Raw genomic sequence first — 17,586 nt, forward strand, 5'->3', positions numbered from 1 at the left:
TTTTCTTTCAAATTGTTTTTAGTAAAAATAATGTTAATAATTAGTGTATTTGTATAGTTGATAGCCAGTAGACCTGTGAACTGACAGTCTTCGGAGGATGCTTCTTTAGTATGCGGTTAGCTCTCTGATCGAAAAACATATCAAGTAGATTCTTTTCATAGAATCTCAAAATAAAGACATCTATGGAACACTGTATTTTATGTCACCCTATGCATTTTTTGGATGCTAAAGTTAAATAAAACTTATAGGATCCAATAGCTACACATCCTATTTATCTTCACAGGCATTAGCAGAGCCGGCCATAAGCATAGGCAAACTAGGCAATTGCCTAGGGCATATGATATGCCTAGGGGCATCAGCAGCTTCTGCTGATTAAAATGATATGCGGCATGCCTATATTCTATGTGTAGCATTTCATATGCAGATATAGACACAGTCTCACACAGTGTATAGGCATGCTGCATATCATTTTAATCAACAGAAGCTGCTTGTGCATCCTAGCCACATAGCAATGCAAATAAGATGCATTTTCATAAAAAAAAGGTGCCCGATGTTAGCATTGAGGCAAGATTTATGAGGACACATCTGTATCCAAGCAGAGGCAGAGGTCACAGTGTTAGTAGCAATGTGAGTGCTGTGTGCATGTGAGTGGGTTGGTTGTGCAGGTAGTGTTCAGATTATGTGTAAGGAGCATTATGTGTGTCATGTAAAAATGCATTAATAATGTGCAACATATGAGTAAGGGGCACTATGTGTGTCATTATGTGTATAAGGGCATTAATAATGTGTGGCATATGTGTAACAGGGTACTTCTGTATGTGTGTCATTATGTGTAAAGGGGCACTTATAATGTGCAGCAAATGTGTAGGTGGCACTATGTGTGTCATTATGTGTATAAGGGCATTAATAATGTGCGGCATATGTGTAAGGTACATTGGCCCTCATTCCGAGTTGATCGGTCGCAAGGCGAATTTAGCAGAGTTACACACGCTAAGCCGCCGCCTACTGGGAGTGAATCTTAGCTTCTTAAAATTGCGACCGATGTATTCGCAATATTGCGATTACTAACTACTTAGCAGTTTCAGAGTAGCTCCAGACTTACTCTGCCTGTGCGATCAGTTCAGTGCTTGTCGTTCCTGGTTGACGTCACAAACACACCCAGCGTTCGCCCAGGCACTCCCACCGTTTCCCCGGCCACTCCTGCGTTTTTTCCGGAAACGGTAGCGTTTTCAGCCACACGCCCCTGAAACGCCGTGTTTCCGCCCAGTAACACCCATTTCCTGTCAATCACATTACGATCGCCGGAGCGAAGAAAAAGCCGTGAGTAAAATTACTTTCTTCATAGTAAAGTTACTTGGCGCAGTCGCAGTGCGAACATTGCGCATGCGTACTAAGCGGATTTTCACTGCGATGCGATGAAAAATACAGAGCGAACAACTCGGAATGAGGGCCTATGTGAAAAAGGGCATTAATAAAGGTTGTCATAATGTGTAATGCGCATTATGTTTATAAGGTGTCTCATATGTGTAAAGGGCATTACTGTGTGGAATTATGTGTATAAATGCATTACTAATGTGTGGCATTATGTGTATAAGGTGCTCTACTATGTGGCTTTGCGTATAGAAAGGGCACTACTGTGTCGTCTGATGTGAATAAAGAGCAATAGGGTGTGTTGTAATGTGAATAAGGAGCAATTCAGTGTGATGTAATGTGAATAAGGGGCTCTACTGTGAGGAGTAATGTTTATAAGGTAAAGTGATACTACTGTGGGATTTAATATGAATTATGGACACTATCGCATGATCAAATGTGAATAAAGCTGCAGTACTGTGTGGCGTAATTAGAATTGGGGTTACTATTGTGTGGCCATGCCCCTTGCCAGCAAAAACACACCCCTTTGGGCTGTGCGCCAAATGTGCGAGCTGTTCCTATTTAAAGTATAGGAGGTACAAACACCAAAATAAGGACTGCTATGGGTGAGGGGTGATGGTGCTGGGAAAGAGGTGCAAGGTCAGAGGTGGAACCAGCGATGGTGCTAGGGGGCACCAGCCAAAATCTTGCCTAGAGCATCATATTGGTTAGGGCCGGCTCTGGGCATTAGGGGTTTAATTCTGAAAGCAATCATTCGATGATAAATAGTTTAAGTAACAAAAATTGAGACTGGAAATGTGTACAGTGGTGGTGGTAGGTGTGTGAGTGAGGGGTAACTGCCGTCAGCGTCACTGACATGATATAATAAGCTGTGATGCTGCCAACAAGGGTTATAGCAGCAGTGGTGGTGGTAGATGTTTTGGTGGGTGATTCATAGTCTATTGGTTGGGGCCCCCATAACTTATTTGCTCTGAGAGGCCCCCACAAGCTTAAATCTGGCCCTACTCATGAAATCATTATTGAATATTTTGAAGTACCTGTATCTGTTTATCGATTTAACTTCCATCAGACCACATTTATCTGTATACACCAATTCCAAAGGTTCTTCAGCTGTACTTGCTGATTTTGGAAATGGACAATAGCTTTGATATCCTGTTATACAACTTTTCCACATGGTCTACTCTATTGTGTGTCAAGGACATATAATTGATTGTACTAGATACATGTTCTTATTACAGTCTTTCCCTTGTTCTGTGCAATGCACTTTGTTGCTGTAAGCATTTCATTTCCAAATCCTTTAATTTTTAGAGTCTCACATGGCTAATGCAGTGAACTACTCTTCATTGTAGCTGAAATGTCCGGGTGTAGTATGGTTAGCCGGCGGTCGGGCTCCCGGCGACCAGCATACCGGCGCTGGGAGCCCGACCGCTGGCTTACTGACAGTATGATGAGCGCAAATGAGCCCCTTGCGGGCTCGCTGTGCTGGCCACGGTGCGGCCGCGGTGGCGCGCTACGCGCGCTAGGCTATTTTGTTATCCCTCCAGGGGGGTTGTGGACCCCCACGAGGGAGAATAAGTGTCGGTATGCCGGCTGTCGGGATTCCAATAGCACCAGAGACAATATACCAACAATATTTGTTTGCGACTGTGATGCGCAAAGATAACTCATCTTTGTTGTTGTACTTCTTACTTTGCATAGCATTTTCATTCTTTAGTTTACGTTCAAATGCTTTCTGACCTATTTTGCGACAAATATAACACTTTGAATTTAATTTTCTGGCGTCTCAGTTTTAGTGTGTAATGCAGTAGGCTCATGTTGTTTGAAATGTAGCAGTTTCTCTTGACAGTGTCTGCTGTTAACTTGGCTGTGTTTGCTTCTAATGCCACTATCAGAAAGTCAAACTCAAGTGTTACTTTCTGTAGCATTTCAATGGCAATCTCATTGTCATTTACTTGGACTCCTACAGATGCTAACTGCTGGGATATGGACATAATTTTTTCAATGTAGTCACTCATTCTTGTGCATTCACTTAATTTGGGATTATACAATACATGCCTCAGATTAATTCTTCTCATCAGACCCGCATCCCCATATGCTGCCTGCAGTACTTTCTGCATGTCTTTAGCTGACACTTTATTAGACACTTTATTATGTATGATAGAATACACGTGTTGTTTAACACATAAGACTATCGTTCCCGTGGCTCTTTCTACATCATCTGGGTTTAGACTGTCACCTGGGTCATCTGTAACTTTTAACAATCTGTGTGACGTTTGTATAATCTCTCCATGCTTACGTGGTACAGTACTTTGCTTCCCCCACAATCCAACAATATAATGTTAGATTAACTGGCTCCTTACAAAAAAATAAAATAGCCCTAGTGTTTTTGAGTGTGCTTTCAGCGGATGCGTCCATAGGGTCTGTGCATATACACTGGCCACAGTATGCATGCGCACTCCTTCACCATGCAATCATAACCCTGATGAATGTGATCGCATGATGATTGACAGACGATTGGTGTCCAGGGACGGTGATGCGGCGTTGTGGGGAGGAGGTCGGGAAATGTTGCCTGAATTTCCTGCATATGGAAAAATGGTGGTGGTGCCCCTAACTACGCAGCCAGGGCTCGACCTCTATTTGATGCATTTGCAGTTAAATTACGAACACATTGCAGGGCAGTGCCACACATGCTGGGCGGCCTTGCCCTGTGCAGGGCGGCCCCCAGCATGTGAGTGTATGGACGCAGATTTTGCTGCGGAAGCAAAATTTGCGCCCATTTCTGAATAACCCCTTATATAAATAATTAATAAATAAATAATAAAGTAAATAAATATACAAGCGTTAGCGGCATGATTTAGTAGCAGGTATCTCAGGGATTTCACAGGGTCTCTAAACTCTAAGGGGGAATTCAGTTATTTTTCCCTGTGGCCACCACTAGATGTTTCCCAACAGAACAATTCAATTGTTGCTGTTTGTGCATAATGAGCAGCAGGGAGACACATTTTAGCTTGCAGCCTTCTAAGCTGGCAAGCTGAAATGTGAGAAAAGTGACTCATTTGGGCGCCCAAATGCCACATTTCATGTTACGACAGCACTTTGGCCGGGTTTAGCCATTTTACGAGCCTAAACCTGGGCTGTTTTGGCAATTATTATTATCAATAACAGTTTCTTATATAGCGCAGCATATTCCGTTGTGCTTTACAATTAGAACAATAGTAATAGAACAAAACTGGGCAAAAACAGACAGACACAGAGGTTGGATGGCCCTGCTTGCAAGCTTACAATCTATAGGGAAAGAGTCATTGATACACAAGGATAGATGCTACATATTGCATAATGGTCCACCAGATTGCCAGGTTCTTAATGGGTTGTATGATATGATCACCCAGCAATGTTGGAAGACAAAATATGTGAGGTTATGAGGACTGTACAGAGAGGATGTAATTAGATAGGGAAGCACTGAAGGTTATGTGGGTGGGTCCGGAATTTGATAAGCTTGTCTGAAGAAATGAGTTTTCAGGGAACGTTTAAAGGTTTGGAGACTAGAGGTGAGTCTTATTGAGGGCATTCTACAGAGTGGGTGAAGCCCGGATAAAGTTCTGTCATTTTGAGTGGGAACAAGTACTACGTGTGGATGAGAGACACAGTTCTTGTGCAGAGCGGAGAGGTCGAGTAGGGAGATATTTTGAGATGAGTGAAGAGATGTATGTTGGTGCAGTTTGGTTAATAGCCTTGTATGTAAGTAACAGTATTTTATATTGAATATGGTAGAATACTGGTAGCCAATGGAGGGACTGACAGAGCGGATCTGCAGACGATGAACGTCTAGTTAGGAAGATTAGCCTCGCAGCTGCATTCAAAATGGATTGTAGTGGTGAGAGCCTATGGCCCTCATTCCGAGTTGTTCGCTCGCTAGCTGCTTTTAGCAGCATTGCACATGCTAGGCCGCCGCCCTCTGGGAGTGTATCTTAGTTTAGCAGAATAGCGAACGAAAGATTAGCAGAACTGCTAATAAATAATTCTTTGCAGTTCTGAGTAGAGATGTGCACTTGAAATTTTTCGGGTTTTGTGTTTTGGTTTTGGGTTCGGTTCCGCGGCCGTGTTTTGGGTTCGACCGCGTTTTGTAAAAACCTCACCGAATTTTTTTTGTCGGATTCGGGTGTGTTTTGGATTCGGGTGTTTTTTTCAAAAAACACTAAAAAACAGCTTAAATCATAGAATTTGGGGGTCATTTTGATCCCAAAGTATTATTAACCTCAAAAACCATAATTTCCACTCATTTTCAGTCTATTCTGAATACCTCACACCTCACAATATTATTTTTAGTCCTAAAATTTGCACCGAGGTCGCTGGATGACTAAGCTAAGCGACCCTAGTGGCCGACACAAAAACCTGGCCCATCTAGGAGTGGCACTGCAGTGTCACGCAGGATGTCCCTTCCAAAAAACCCTCCCCAAACAGCACATGACGCAAAGAAAAAAAGAGGCGCAATGAGGTAGCTGTGTGAGTAAGATAAGCGACCCTAGTGGCCGACACAAACACCGGGCCCATCTAGGAGTGGCACTGCAGTGTCATGCAGGATGTCCCTTCCAAAAAACCCTCCCCAAACAGCACATGACGCAAAGAAAAAAAGAGGCGCAATGAGGTAGCTGTGTGAGTAAGATAAGCGACCCTAGTGGCCGACACAAACACCGGGCCCATCTAGGAGTGGCACTGCAGTGTCACGCAGGATGTCCCTTCCAAAAAACCCATCCCAAACAGCACATGACGCAAAGAAAAAAAGAGGCGCAATGAGGTAGCTGTGCGAGTAAGATAAGCGACCCTAGTGGCTGACACAAACACCGGGCCCATCTAGGAGTGGCACTGCAGTGTCACGCAGGATGTCCCTTCCAAAAAACCCTCCCCAAACAGCACATGACGCAAAGAAAAAAAGAGGCGCAATGAGGTAGCTGTGTGAGTAAGATAAGCGACCCTAGTGGCCGACACAAACACCGGGCCCATCTAGGAGTGGCACTGCAGTGTCACGCAGGATGTCCCTTCCAAAAAACCCTCCCCAAACAGCACATGACGCAAAGAAAAAAAGAGGCGCAATGAGGTAGCTGTGTGAGTAAGATAAGCGACCCTAGTGGCCGACACAAACACCGGGCCCATCTAGGAGTGGCACTGCAGTGTCACGCAGGATGGCCCTTCCAAAAAATACTCCCCAAACAGCACATGACGCAAAGAAAAATTAAAGAAAAAAGAGGTGCAAGATGGAATTGTCCTTGGGCCCTCCCACCCACCCTTATGTTGTATAAACAGGACATGCACACTTTAACCAACCCATCATTTCAGTGACAGGGTCTGCCACACGACTGTAACTGAAATGACGGGTTGGTTTGGACCCCCACCAAAAAAGAAGCAATTAATCTCTCCTTGCACAAACTGGCTCTACAGAGGCAAGATGTCCACCTCATCATCATCCTCCGATATATCACCGTGTACATCCCCCTCCTCACAGATTATCAATTCGTCCCCACTGGAATCCACAATCTCAGCTCCCTGTGTACTTTGTGGAGGCAATTGCTGCTGGTCAATGTCTCCACGGAGGAATTGATTATAATTCATTTTAATGAACATCATCTTCTCCACATTTTCTGGATGTAACCTCGTACGCCGATTGCTGACAAGGTGAGCGGCGACACTAAACAGTAAACACTCTTTTGGAGTACACACTTGTGGGAGGGCAACTTAGGTAGAATAAAGCCAGTTTGTGCAAGGGCCTCCAAATTGCCTCTTTTTCCTGCCAGTATAAGTACGGACTGTGTGACGTGCCTACTTGGATGCGGTCACTCATATAATCCTCCACCATTCTTTCAATGGTGAGAGAATCATATGCAGTGACAGTAGACGACATGTCCGTAATCGTTGTCAGGTCCTTCAGTCCGGACCAGATGTCAGCATCAGCAGTCGCTCCAGACTGCCCTGCATCACCGCCAGCGGGTGGGCTCGGAATTCTGAGCCTTTTCCTCGCACCCCCAGTTGCGGGAGAATGTGAAGGAGGAGATGTTGACAGGTCGCGTTCCGCTTGACTTGACAATTTTCTCTCCAGCAGGTCTTTGAACCCCAGCAGACTTGTGTCTGCCGGAAAGAGAGATCCAAGGTAGGCTTTAAATCTAGGATCGAGCATGGTGGCCAAAATGTAGTGCTCTGATTTCAACAGATTGACCACCCGTGAATCCTTGTTAAGCGAATTAAGGGCTCCATCCACAAGTCCCACATGCCTAGCGGAATCGCTCTGTGTTAGCTCCTCCTTCAATGTCTCCAGCTTCTTCTGCAAAAGCCTGATTAGGGGAATGACCTGACTCAGGCTGGCAGTGTCTGAACTGACTTCACGTGTGGCAAGTTCAAAGGGCATCAGAACCTTGCACAATGTTGAAATCATTCTCCACTGCGCTTGAGACAGGTGCATTCCACCTCCTATATCGTGCTGAATTGTATAGGCTTGAATGGCCTTTTGCTGCTCCTCCAACCTCTGAAGCATATAGAGGGTTGAATTCCACCTCGTTACCACTTCTTGCTTCAGATGATGGCAGGGCAGGTTCAGTTGTTTTTGGTGGTGCTCCAGTCTTCTGTACGTGGTGCCTGTACGCCGAAAGTGTCCCGCAATTCTTCTGGCCACCGACAGCATCTCTTGCACACCCCTGTCATTTTTTAAAAAATTCTGCACCACCAAATTCAAGGTATGTGCAAAACATGGGACGTGCTGGAATTTGCCCATATTTAATGCACACACAATATTGCTGGCGTTGTCCGATGCCACAAATCCACAGAAGAGTCCAATTGGGGTAAGCCATTCCGCGATGATCTTCCTCAGTTGCCGTAAGAGGTTTTCAGCTGTGTGCGTATTCTGGAAAGCGGTGATACAAAGCGTAGCCTGCCTAGGAAAGAGTTGGCGTTTGCGAGATGCTGCTACTGGTGCCGCCGCTGCTGTTCTTGCGGCGGGAGTCCATACATCTACCCAGTGGGCTGTCACAGTCATATAGTCCTGACCCTGCCCTGCTCCACTTGTCCACATGTCCGTGGTTAAGTGGACATTGGGTACAACTGCATTTTTTAGGACACTGGTGAGTCTTTTTCTGACGTCCGTGTACATTCTCGGTATCGCCTGCCTAGAGAAGTGGAACCTAGATGGTATTTGGTAACGGGGGCACACTACCTCAAGAAATTGTCTAGTTCCCTGTGAACTAACGGCGGATATCGGACGCACGTCTAACACCAACATAGTTGTCAAGGCCTCAGTTATCCGCTTTGCAGCAGGATAACTGCTGTGATATTTCATCTTCCTCGCAAAGGACTGTTGGACAGTCAATTGCTTACTGGAAGTAGTACAAGTGGGCTTACGACTTCCCCTCTGGGATGACGATTGACTCCCAGCAGCAACAACAGCAGCGCCAGCAGCAGTAGACATTACACTCAAGGATGCATCGGAGGAATCCCAGGCAGGAGAGGACTCGTCAGAATTGCCAGTGACATGGCCTGCAGGACTATTGGCATTCCTGGGTAAGGAGGAAATTGACACTGAGGGAGTTGGTGGGGTGGTTTGCGTGAGCTTGGTTACAAGAGGAAGGGATTTACTGGTCAGTGGACTGCTTCCGCTGTCACCCAAAGTTTTTGAACTTGTCACTGACTTATTATGAATGCGCTGCAGGTGACATATAAGGGAGGATGTTCCGAGGTGGTTAACGTCCTTACCCCTACTTATTACAGCTTGACAAAGGCAACACACGGCTTGACACCTGTTGTCCGCATTTCTGTTGAAATACTTCCACACTGAAGAGCTGATTTTTTTGGTATTTTCACCAGGCTTGTCAATGGCCATATTCCTCCCACGGACAACAGGTGCCTCCCCGGGTGCCTGACTTAAACAAACCACCTCACCATCAGAATCCTCCTGGTCAATTTCCTCCCCAGCGCCAGCAACACCCATATCCTCCTCATCCTGGTGTACTTCAACACTGACATCTTCAATCTGACTATCAGGAACTGGACTGCGGGTGCTCCTTCCAGCACTTGCAGGGGGCGTGCAAAAGGTGGAAGGCGCATGCTCTTCACGTCCAGTGTTGGGAAGGTCAGGCATCGCAACCGACACAATTGGACTCTCCTTGTGGATTTGGGATTTCGAAGAACGCACAGTTCTTTGCGGTGCTTTTGCCAGCTTGAGTCTTTTCATTTTTCTAGCGAGAGGCTGAGTGCTTCCATCCTCATGTGAAGCTGAACCACTAGCCATGAACATAGGCCAGGGCCTCAGCCGTTCCTTGCCACTCCGTGTGGTAAATGGCATATTGGCAAGTTTACGCTTCTCCTCCGACAATTTTATTTTAGGTTTTGGAGTCCTTTTTTTACTGATATTTGGTGTTTTGGATTTTACATGCTCTGTACTATGACATTGGGCATCGGCCTTGGCAGACGACGTTGCTGGCATTTCATCGTCTCGGCCATGACTAGTGGCAGCAGCTTCAGCACGAGGTGGAAGTGGATCTTGATCTTTCCCTAATTTTGGAACCTCAACATTTTTGTTCTCCATATTTTAATAGGCACAACTAAAAGGCACCTCAGGTAAACAATGGAGATGGATGGATACTAGTATACTTATGGATGGACTGCCGAGTGCCGACACAGAGGTAGCTACAGCCGTGGACTACCGTACTGTGTCTGCTGATAATATAGACTGGATGATAATGAGATGAAATCAATATATATGTATATATAATATCACTAGTACTGCAGCCGGACAGGTATATATTATATATTTATTATGTAATGACTGATGACGGACCTGCTGGACACTGTCAGCTCAGCAGCACCGCAGACTGCTACAGTAAGCTACTATAGTAGTATGTATAAAGAAGAAAGAAAAAAAAAACAACCACGGGTAGGTGGTATACAATTATGGATGGACTGCCGAGTGCCGACACAGAGGTAGCTACAGCCGTGGACTAACGTACTGTGTCTGCTGATAATATAGACTGGATGATAATGAGATGAAATCAATATATATGTATATATAATATCACTAGTACTGCAGCCGGACAGGTATATATTATATATTTATTATGTAATGACTGATGACGGACCTGCTGGACACTGTCAGCTCAGCAGCACCGCAGACTGCTACAGTAAGCTACTATAGTAGTATGTATAAAGAAGAAAGAAAAAAAAAACCACGGGTAGGTGGTATACAATTATGGATGGACTGCCGAGTGCCGACACAGAGGTAGCTACAGCCGTGGACTAACGTACTGTGTCTGCTGCTAATATAGACTGGATGATAATGAGATGAAATCAATATATATGTATATATAATATCACTAGTACTGCAGCCGGACAGGTATATATTATATATTTATTATGTAATGACTGATGACGGACCTGCTGGACACTGTCAGCTCAGCAGCACCGCAGACTTCTACAGTAAGCTACTATAGTAGTATGTATAAAGAAGAAAGAAAAAAAAAACAACCACGGGTAGGTGGTATACAATTATGGATGGACTGCCGAGTGCCGACACAGAGGTAGCTACAGCCGTGGACTAACGTACTGTGTCTGCTGCTAATATAGACTGGATGATAATGAGATGAAATCAATATATATGTATATATAATATCACTAGTACTGCAGCCGGACAGGTATATATTATATATTTATTATGTAATGACTGATGACAGACCTGCTGGACACTGTCAGCTCAGCAGCACCGCAGACTGCTACAGTAAGCTACTATAGTAGTATGTATAAAGAAGAAAGAAAAAAAAAACAACCACGGGTAGGTGGTATACAATTATGGATGGACTGCCGAGTGCCGACACAGAGGTAGCTACAGCCGTGGACTAACGTACTGTGTCTGCTGCTAATATAGACTGGATGATAATGAGATGAAATCAATATATATGTATATATAATATCACTAGTACTGCAGCCGGACAGGTATATATTATATATTTATTATGTAATGACTGATGACGGACCTGCTGGACACTGTCAGCTCAGCAGCACCGCAGACTGCTACAGTAAGCTACTATAGTAGTATGTATAAAGAAGAAAAAAAAAAAAAACAACCACGGGTAGGTGGTATACAATTATGGATGGACTGCCGAGTGCCGACACAGAGGTAGCTACAGCCGTGGACTAACGTACTGTGTCTGCTGCTAATATAGACTGGATGATAATGAGATGAAATCAATATATATGTATATATAATATCACTAGTACTGCAGCCGGACAGGTATATATTATATATTTATTATGTAATGACTGATGACGGACCTGCTGGACACTGTCAGCTCAGCAGCACCGCAGACTGCTACAGTAAGCTACTATAGTAGTATGTATAAAGAAGAAAAAAAAAAAAAAAAAAACACGGGTAGGTGCTAGGTGGTATACAATATTATATATATATTATATACAATTATATATATATATATATATATATATATATATATATATTAAACTCATAAACTGGTGGTGATTATTAAACTGGTGGTCAGGTCACTGGTCACACTATCAGCAACTTGCAAGTAGTACTCCTGAGTCCTAAGCAGACAATCACAATATATATTATACTGGTGGTCAGTGTGGTCACAAACAATGGCAGTGTGGCTGGCACTCTGGCAGCAAAAGTGTGCACTGTACGTTATATGTACTCCTGAGTCCTGAGTCCTGCTCTCAGACTCTAACTGCTCCCCACTCCCAGTGTCAGTGTCTCCCCCACAAGTCAGATAATACAGTCACACTATCTCTCTCTATCACTTCAGCAAGTACTAGTAGTAGTAGTACTCCTCCTAATGCTCCCCAAAATTACTACTGTGTCTCTCTCTGTCTCACTCTCTTCTCGAATCTCTATAAACGGAGAGGATGCCAGCCACGTCCTCTCCCTATGAATCTCAATGCACGTGTGAAAAATGGCGGCGACGCGCGGCTCCTTATATAGAATCCGAGTCTCGCGATAGAATCCGAGCCTCGCGAGAATCCGACAGCGTGATGATGACGTTCGGGCGCGCTCGGGTTAACCGAGCAAGGCGGGAAGATCCGAGTCGCTCAGACCCGTGTAAAAAAAACTGAAGTTCGGGCGGGTTCGGATTCCGAGGAACCGAACCCGCTCATCTCTAGTTCTGAGTAGCTCCAGACCTACTCACAGATTGCGATCAGCTCAGTCCGTTTAGTTCCTGGTTTGACGTCACAAACACGCCCTGCGTTCGGCCAGCCACTCCCCCGTTTCTCCAGACACTCCCACATTTTTCCCTGACACGCCTGCGTTTTTTAGCACACTCCTGGAAAACGCTCAGTTACCACCCAGAAACGCCCCTTTCCGGTCAATCACTCACCGATCAGCAGTGCGACTGAAAAGCGCCGCAGAATCCACAGCAAATCTTCTAAGTTTTTTGTTAAATAACTAAGCGCATGCGCCCTGCGTGCCTTGCGCATGCGCATTTTGCAACAAATGCAGCATAGCGAAAATCGGCAACGAGCGAACAACTCGGAATGACCCCCTATGTTTGGGAAGACCAGTAAGGAGACTATTGCAATAATCAATGTGGTAGATAATGAGAGCATGGCTTAGAGTTTTAGCAGTGTCTTGTGTAAGATAAGGATGTATTTTGGATATGTTTTTTAGATCCATGTAACATAATTTGGAGACAGATTTAATGTGTGGAACAAAGGACAGTTCAAAGTCAAGGATGACACCTAGGCAGCGAGCTTGTGGGGTAATGAAAAATCCCAATTAAATAGCGCCCCATGATCTCCCAGCACTTTAGATGGGAGATCGGGCTCGAGAGGGTACGCAAAAACTTCCCCCTCCAAAGTGTTACATGTCCGAGTCCCACAGTGATGCTCTTTCACAGAATCAAGAAGTTGCTGCAGCATATGCGCAGAAGTTCAAGCCTGGAAAAGTCTTGGAAAAGTCCAATGCTTCCTTAAAGGCGCATTATGCAGATAGCACAGGCGCACACTCAATATTTAAACAATTGGTTGGTACTCTGTTCGTGATTTGATAAATCTCCCTTAGATGTCCAGAGGGGTAGGCAGTCAATATACCCGACACCACCAGCAATACCGGCGGTCGGAGTCCCGACCTCCGGCTGGTTTCCCAACTTGCGTGGTGGTCCACCGAAGGTCGCCACTGGGTCCGAAGTGTGGCGAACGCAGTGAGCCCGCGAGGGTACATGCTGCGGTCACCATCATGATCCCAGCGTCGGTCTCCTGACCACCGGAATCCCGACCGCCGGGATCTCATACTGATCCCGTCCAGAGGATACTGTGTTGACATGACAGGAACTCAGCACTGACCCTGGGAGGACAACTCCAGCATAGTTTATTCATCTAAATATTCAGACTCAGCACTTTCAGTGCCTTCAAGTTCTTACTGACATGTACTAAAATGCTGATAAATTATTTCACTGCATTATTTTTAAGAGGGTGAAAATCTGTTCAATCTTGAAATGAGCCTGTGTGACCCAACACATATCTTCACCTACATCCCAACTGTTGCTTTCTTAACATGCAGTGTAGACTAGTGGAATATGAAAGGGGTGGAGTATATCCTGAAGTAGGTGGATCTTCAAAAGTATGGGCATAGTAGGGTATGTGAAGGGATGGTCTCAATTTTCCCAGATATTGCCTAGTAATGTTGGCAGGTATAGATGAAGTCAGTGAATATACAGTATCTACAATCAATATAATAAATGTTATACAAATAACACCCCTCTTTTTTATCATCTTTTCTAGTTTAATCCTGCTAGTCAAGAGAATACATATGTGGTAAGTGTTCTAAGAAACCCAAATATCTTTTATTTGATAATAAGGAATCATCAAAGTCTACTTGAAGGACTTTATTTAACTGTCTAAAATCTGAAAGTATCATAAGTAATGGTCACTTTTCTGAGAAATGATTGACAGCTGGAGGTAGAAGTTTCCTGGGAAGAATTTAGATTTTTGAAGTTTTAAATAAGAATTTTTAAATTATTTACATTTGTTTGTATCTCATTGATATATTATGTCCCATAAAATGAAATCTTTGTTTAATATGTATGTACAATAATAGGTGCAGAAAATGCGTATTGTCCGCACTTAGTGAAAAATGCCCTAACCTCTCAAGCTCCTCCCACCATCATTTTTGTGACTGTAAATACATCGGGCCCACCAATACTGCATCATGGGGGTAATTCTGAGTTGATCGCAGCAGCAAGTTTGTTAGCAAATGGGCAAAACCATGGCCCTCATTCCGAGTTGTTCGCTCGCAAGCTGCTTTTAGCAGCTTTGCACACGCTAAGCCGCCGCCTACTGGGAGTGAATCTTAGCTTATCAAAATTGCGAACGAAAGATTAGCAAAATTGCGAATAGACACTTCTTAGCAGTTTCTGAGTAGCTACACACTTACTCGGCAACTGCGATCAGTTCAGTCAGTTTCGTTCCTGGTTTGACGTCACAAACACTCCCAGCGTTCGCCCAGACACTCCTCCGTTTCTCCAGCCACTCCCGCGTTTTTCCCAGAAACGGTAGCGTTTTTTCGCACACACCCATAAAACGGCCAGTTTACGCCCAGAAACACCCACTTCCTGTCAATCACATTACGATCACCAGAATGAAGAAAAAACCTCGTAATGCCGTGAGTAAAATACCTAACTGCATAGCAAATTTACTTGGCGCAGTCGCACTGCGGACATTGCGCATGCGCATTAGCGACTAATCGCTCCGTTGCGAGAAAAATATAACGAGCGAACAACTCGGAATGACCCCCCATGTGCACTGGAGGGGGGGGGGCAGATATAACATTTGCAGAGAGAGTTAGATTTGGGTGGGTTATTTTGTTTCTGTGCAGGGTAAATACTGGCTGCTTTATTTTTACACTGCAATTTAGATTTCAGTTTGAATACACCCCACCCAAATTTAACTCTCTCTGCACATGTTATATCTGCCCCCACTGCAGTGCAAATGGTTTTGCCCAATTGCTAACAAAATTGCTGCTGCGATCAACTCAGAATTAGGCCCCATGTGTGAGGTGCTTATTTGCACCGGCTCAGCAAGTATCCCAGTAAATGTTGTCCACAATAATGTGTGTGTAGATATCTGTGTGTTTGTGTAAAATGTACACAGTATAACAATATATATTTGTATTTCCTGTAGGGTTTGCAGTACAAGACACAGGACACATACAGTGATCTACAGAGAGGATATGGATTCACTGCATGACTGATACTCCTGTTATCAACTTTTCATATTCACTGCTTGCTACAGTATAATGAACAGTGACATATTGTGGAGGATGAGTACTGTAGGAGACTGACAGCTGCAGAACATGCTTGTTTATTAAGCATAAAATTGGGCATCAGGTGCCTTTGCCCAGGGCACGAGGCCGAGAGGGTGACACAGTCTCTGCTCTGACAGTACCTCTTTCCACCTGTCTGCATGGACAGAATAAAGCCCTGCTAGCTCCATGTATCTCTGCTTCTCCATGCATCTCTCCATTAAGTACTCAAAGTAGCAGTGGGTAGAGCTACAAGTGGTGCAGCAGGTGCATTGCACCAAGGCCCCTGAGTACTAATTGGCCCACTGCTGCCCAGACCAGCAATGCATTTTCCCCTGGCATTCTGCCCAACCATTTTGAGCAATGACGGAAGATTGGCACAGTGCAGAGAGCAGAGTGGGCCCCAATGCCCGAGGATCCTGTACCCTACTTAGGGAGGCTGGCTGCATCAGTCTGCCATCTGATCTAGATTAATAGGGTCCTGCTGCCTATCACCGCTGAGTGCCATTGCCACATACTGCCTCTAAATCACAGACAGCTGCCTCTAATTCATAGCACAGTATGTGGGACCCCTCTCACAGGCAGAGCAGTGACCATTCTGTTCCTGCCCCCACTAAAGTATATCCCCGTTCTTCACACTGTACAGTGTGTAATTTTATCCCTGTCACACTCTGCCTATCACCAAAATCTTCTGCCTCTCTCCGTCACCTTCTACCTCTCCCTCCTGCCCACTGCCTCTCCCTGACAACCTCTACTTCTCCCTGTCAGCCACTGCATATCCCTGTCATCCTCTGCCTCACCCTGTCACCAACTGCATGACCCACTGATTTCCTGTTATCCACTGCCTCTCCCTATCACCCACTGCCTCTCCCCATCACCCACTGCCTCTCCCCATCACCCACTGCCTCCTGCTGTCACCCTCTTCCTCTCAATGTCACCCACTGCCTCTCCAAGTCACCATCTTCCTGTTCCTGTCACCCAATGGTGTGTGGCATATCATAAACTTGGGGTGGGGCAGAGGAGAGGGCCCAAAGTCTGTTATTGCACCTGGGCACAGCATTCACAAGTTCCACCATTGCACAGTATGCACACAGCCTAATGCTTCCAGGTTCAAGAGGAGCATCAGAAACATGCTCAGTGATATGTGTAGGGCAGTGGTTCCCAAACTGTGAGCCTAGGCGCCATGGGGTGCCTCGGGACACTTGCAGGGGTGCCTTGGATGGGTGGTTCAGGACCGATTCAAATTATTTATGATTAATGTAATAGGCAAAACCAGTGCTGGTGGCTGCCAATCATAGAATATGTGGACAAACACAAGAATATCCTGTCCCTCACCACATAACTGACCCTAAGGATGACATATAAACCCAATTTACTTCATTTAATATTTCTTTCTAAACCTCTCAAAAAGAAAATTTGGCCTAGGGGTGCCGTGAAAAAAAATCTGATACTCTAGGGTGCCATGATTCAAAAATGTTTGAGAACCACTGTGTAAGGGGGTGGGGGGGGGGGGGGTGTCACGTTCCAGCCAATGATTGGAGAGGTGCCAGCAAGTGGTGATATCCACTCTATGCGCCCTGAAGACTCGTGTTCCACCAGTAATTATGATGCCGGCTGACCAGGCACACTATTATGTTGACAAATTTTTTAAAAGTTATTTCAGTGTTATATTCATTTAAGAATAAACAAATTATCAGAGAAGAAGGCATTTTCAAAATGCACAACAGAGATGCTATAATACATAAAAGTAATGCTAAATCAGCATGGCAGAAATGCATTAAAGACCCCCTAAACACTAGCACACACACACTTTCTCTATGGAAAGAACCACCTGCGCAGCTACTACCATTTGATCGCAGTCATCTGATTGACCAGTGGCACAACTGGTCCAAGTACAGAGGAAAAATGGCAGCAGCATCTGCATTCTCCAC

The 17,586-nt window shown here is 44.9% G+C and overlaps 1 protein-coding gene across 1 annotated transcript in view; it reads left to right on the forward strand.

Annotated features, from left to right (window-relative positions):
* The window catches only part of LOC134966067 (carcinoembryonic antigen-related cell adhesion molecule 8-like), a 176,062-nt gene extending 158,956 nt beyond the window's left edge, over positions 1–17,106 (forward strand). The window contains exons 6-7 of the mRNA XM_063942532.1: positions 14,137–14,169; positions 15,535–17,106. Of these exons, the coding sequence (XP_063798602.1) occupies positions 14,137–14,169; positions 15,535–15,600 (99 nt within the window). The 3' untranslated portion in view covers positions 15,601–17,106. The remainder of the gene's footprint in view (positions 1–14,136; positions 14,170–15,534) is intronic.
* Positions 17,107–17,586: the final 480 nt, after the last annotated feature.

Source organism: Pseudophryne corroboree, chromosome 10 (assembly GCF_028390025.1).
Source record: "Pseudophryne corroboree isolate aPseCor3 chromosome 10, aPseCor3.hap2, whole genome shotgun sequence".
Classification (NCBI taxonomy): domain Eukaryota; kingdom Metazoa; phylum Chordata; class Amphibia; order Anura; family Myobatrachidae; genus Pseudophryne; species Pseudophryne corroboree.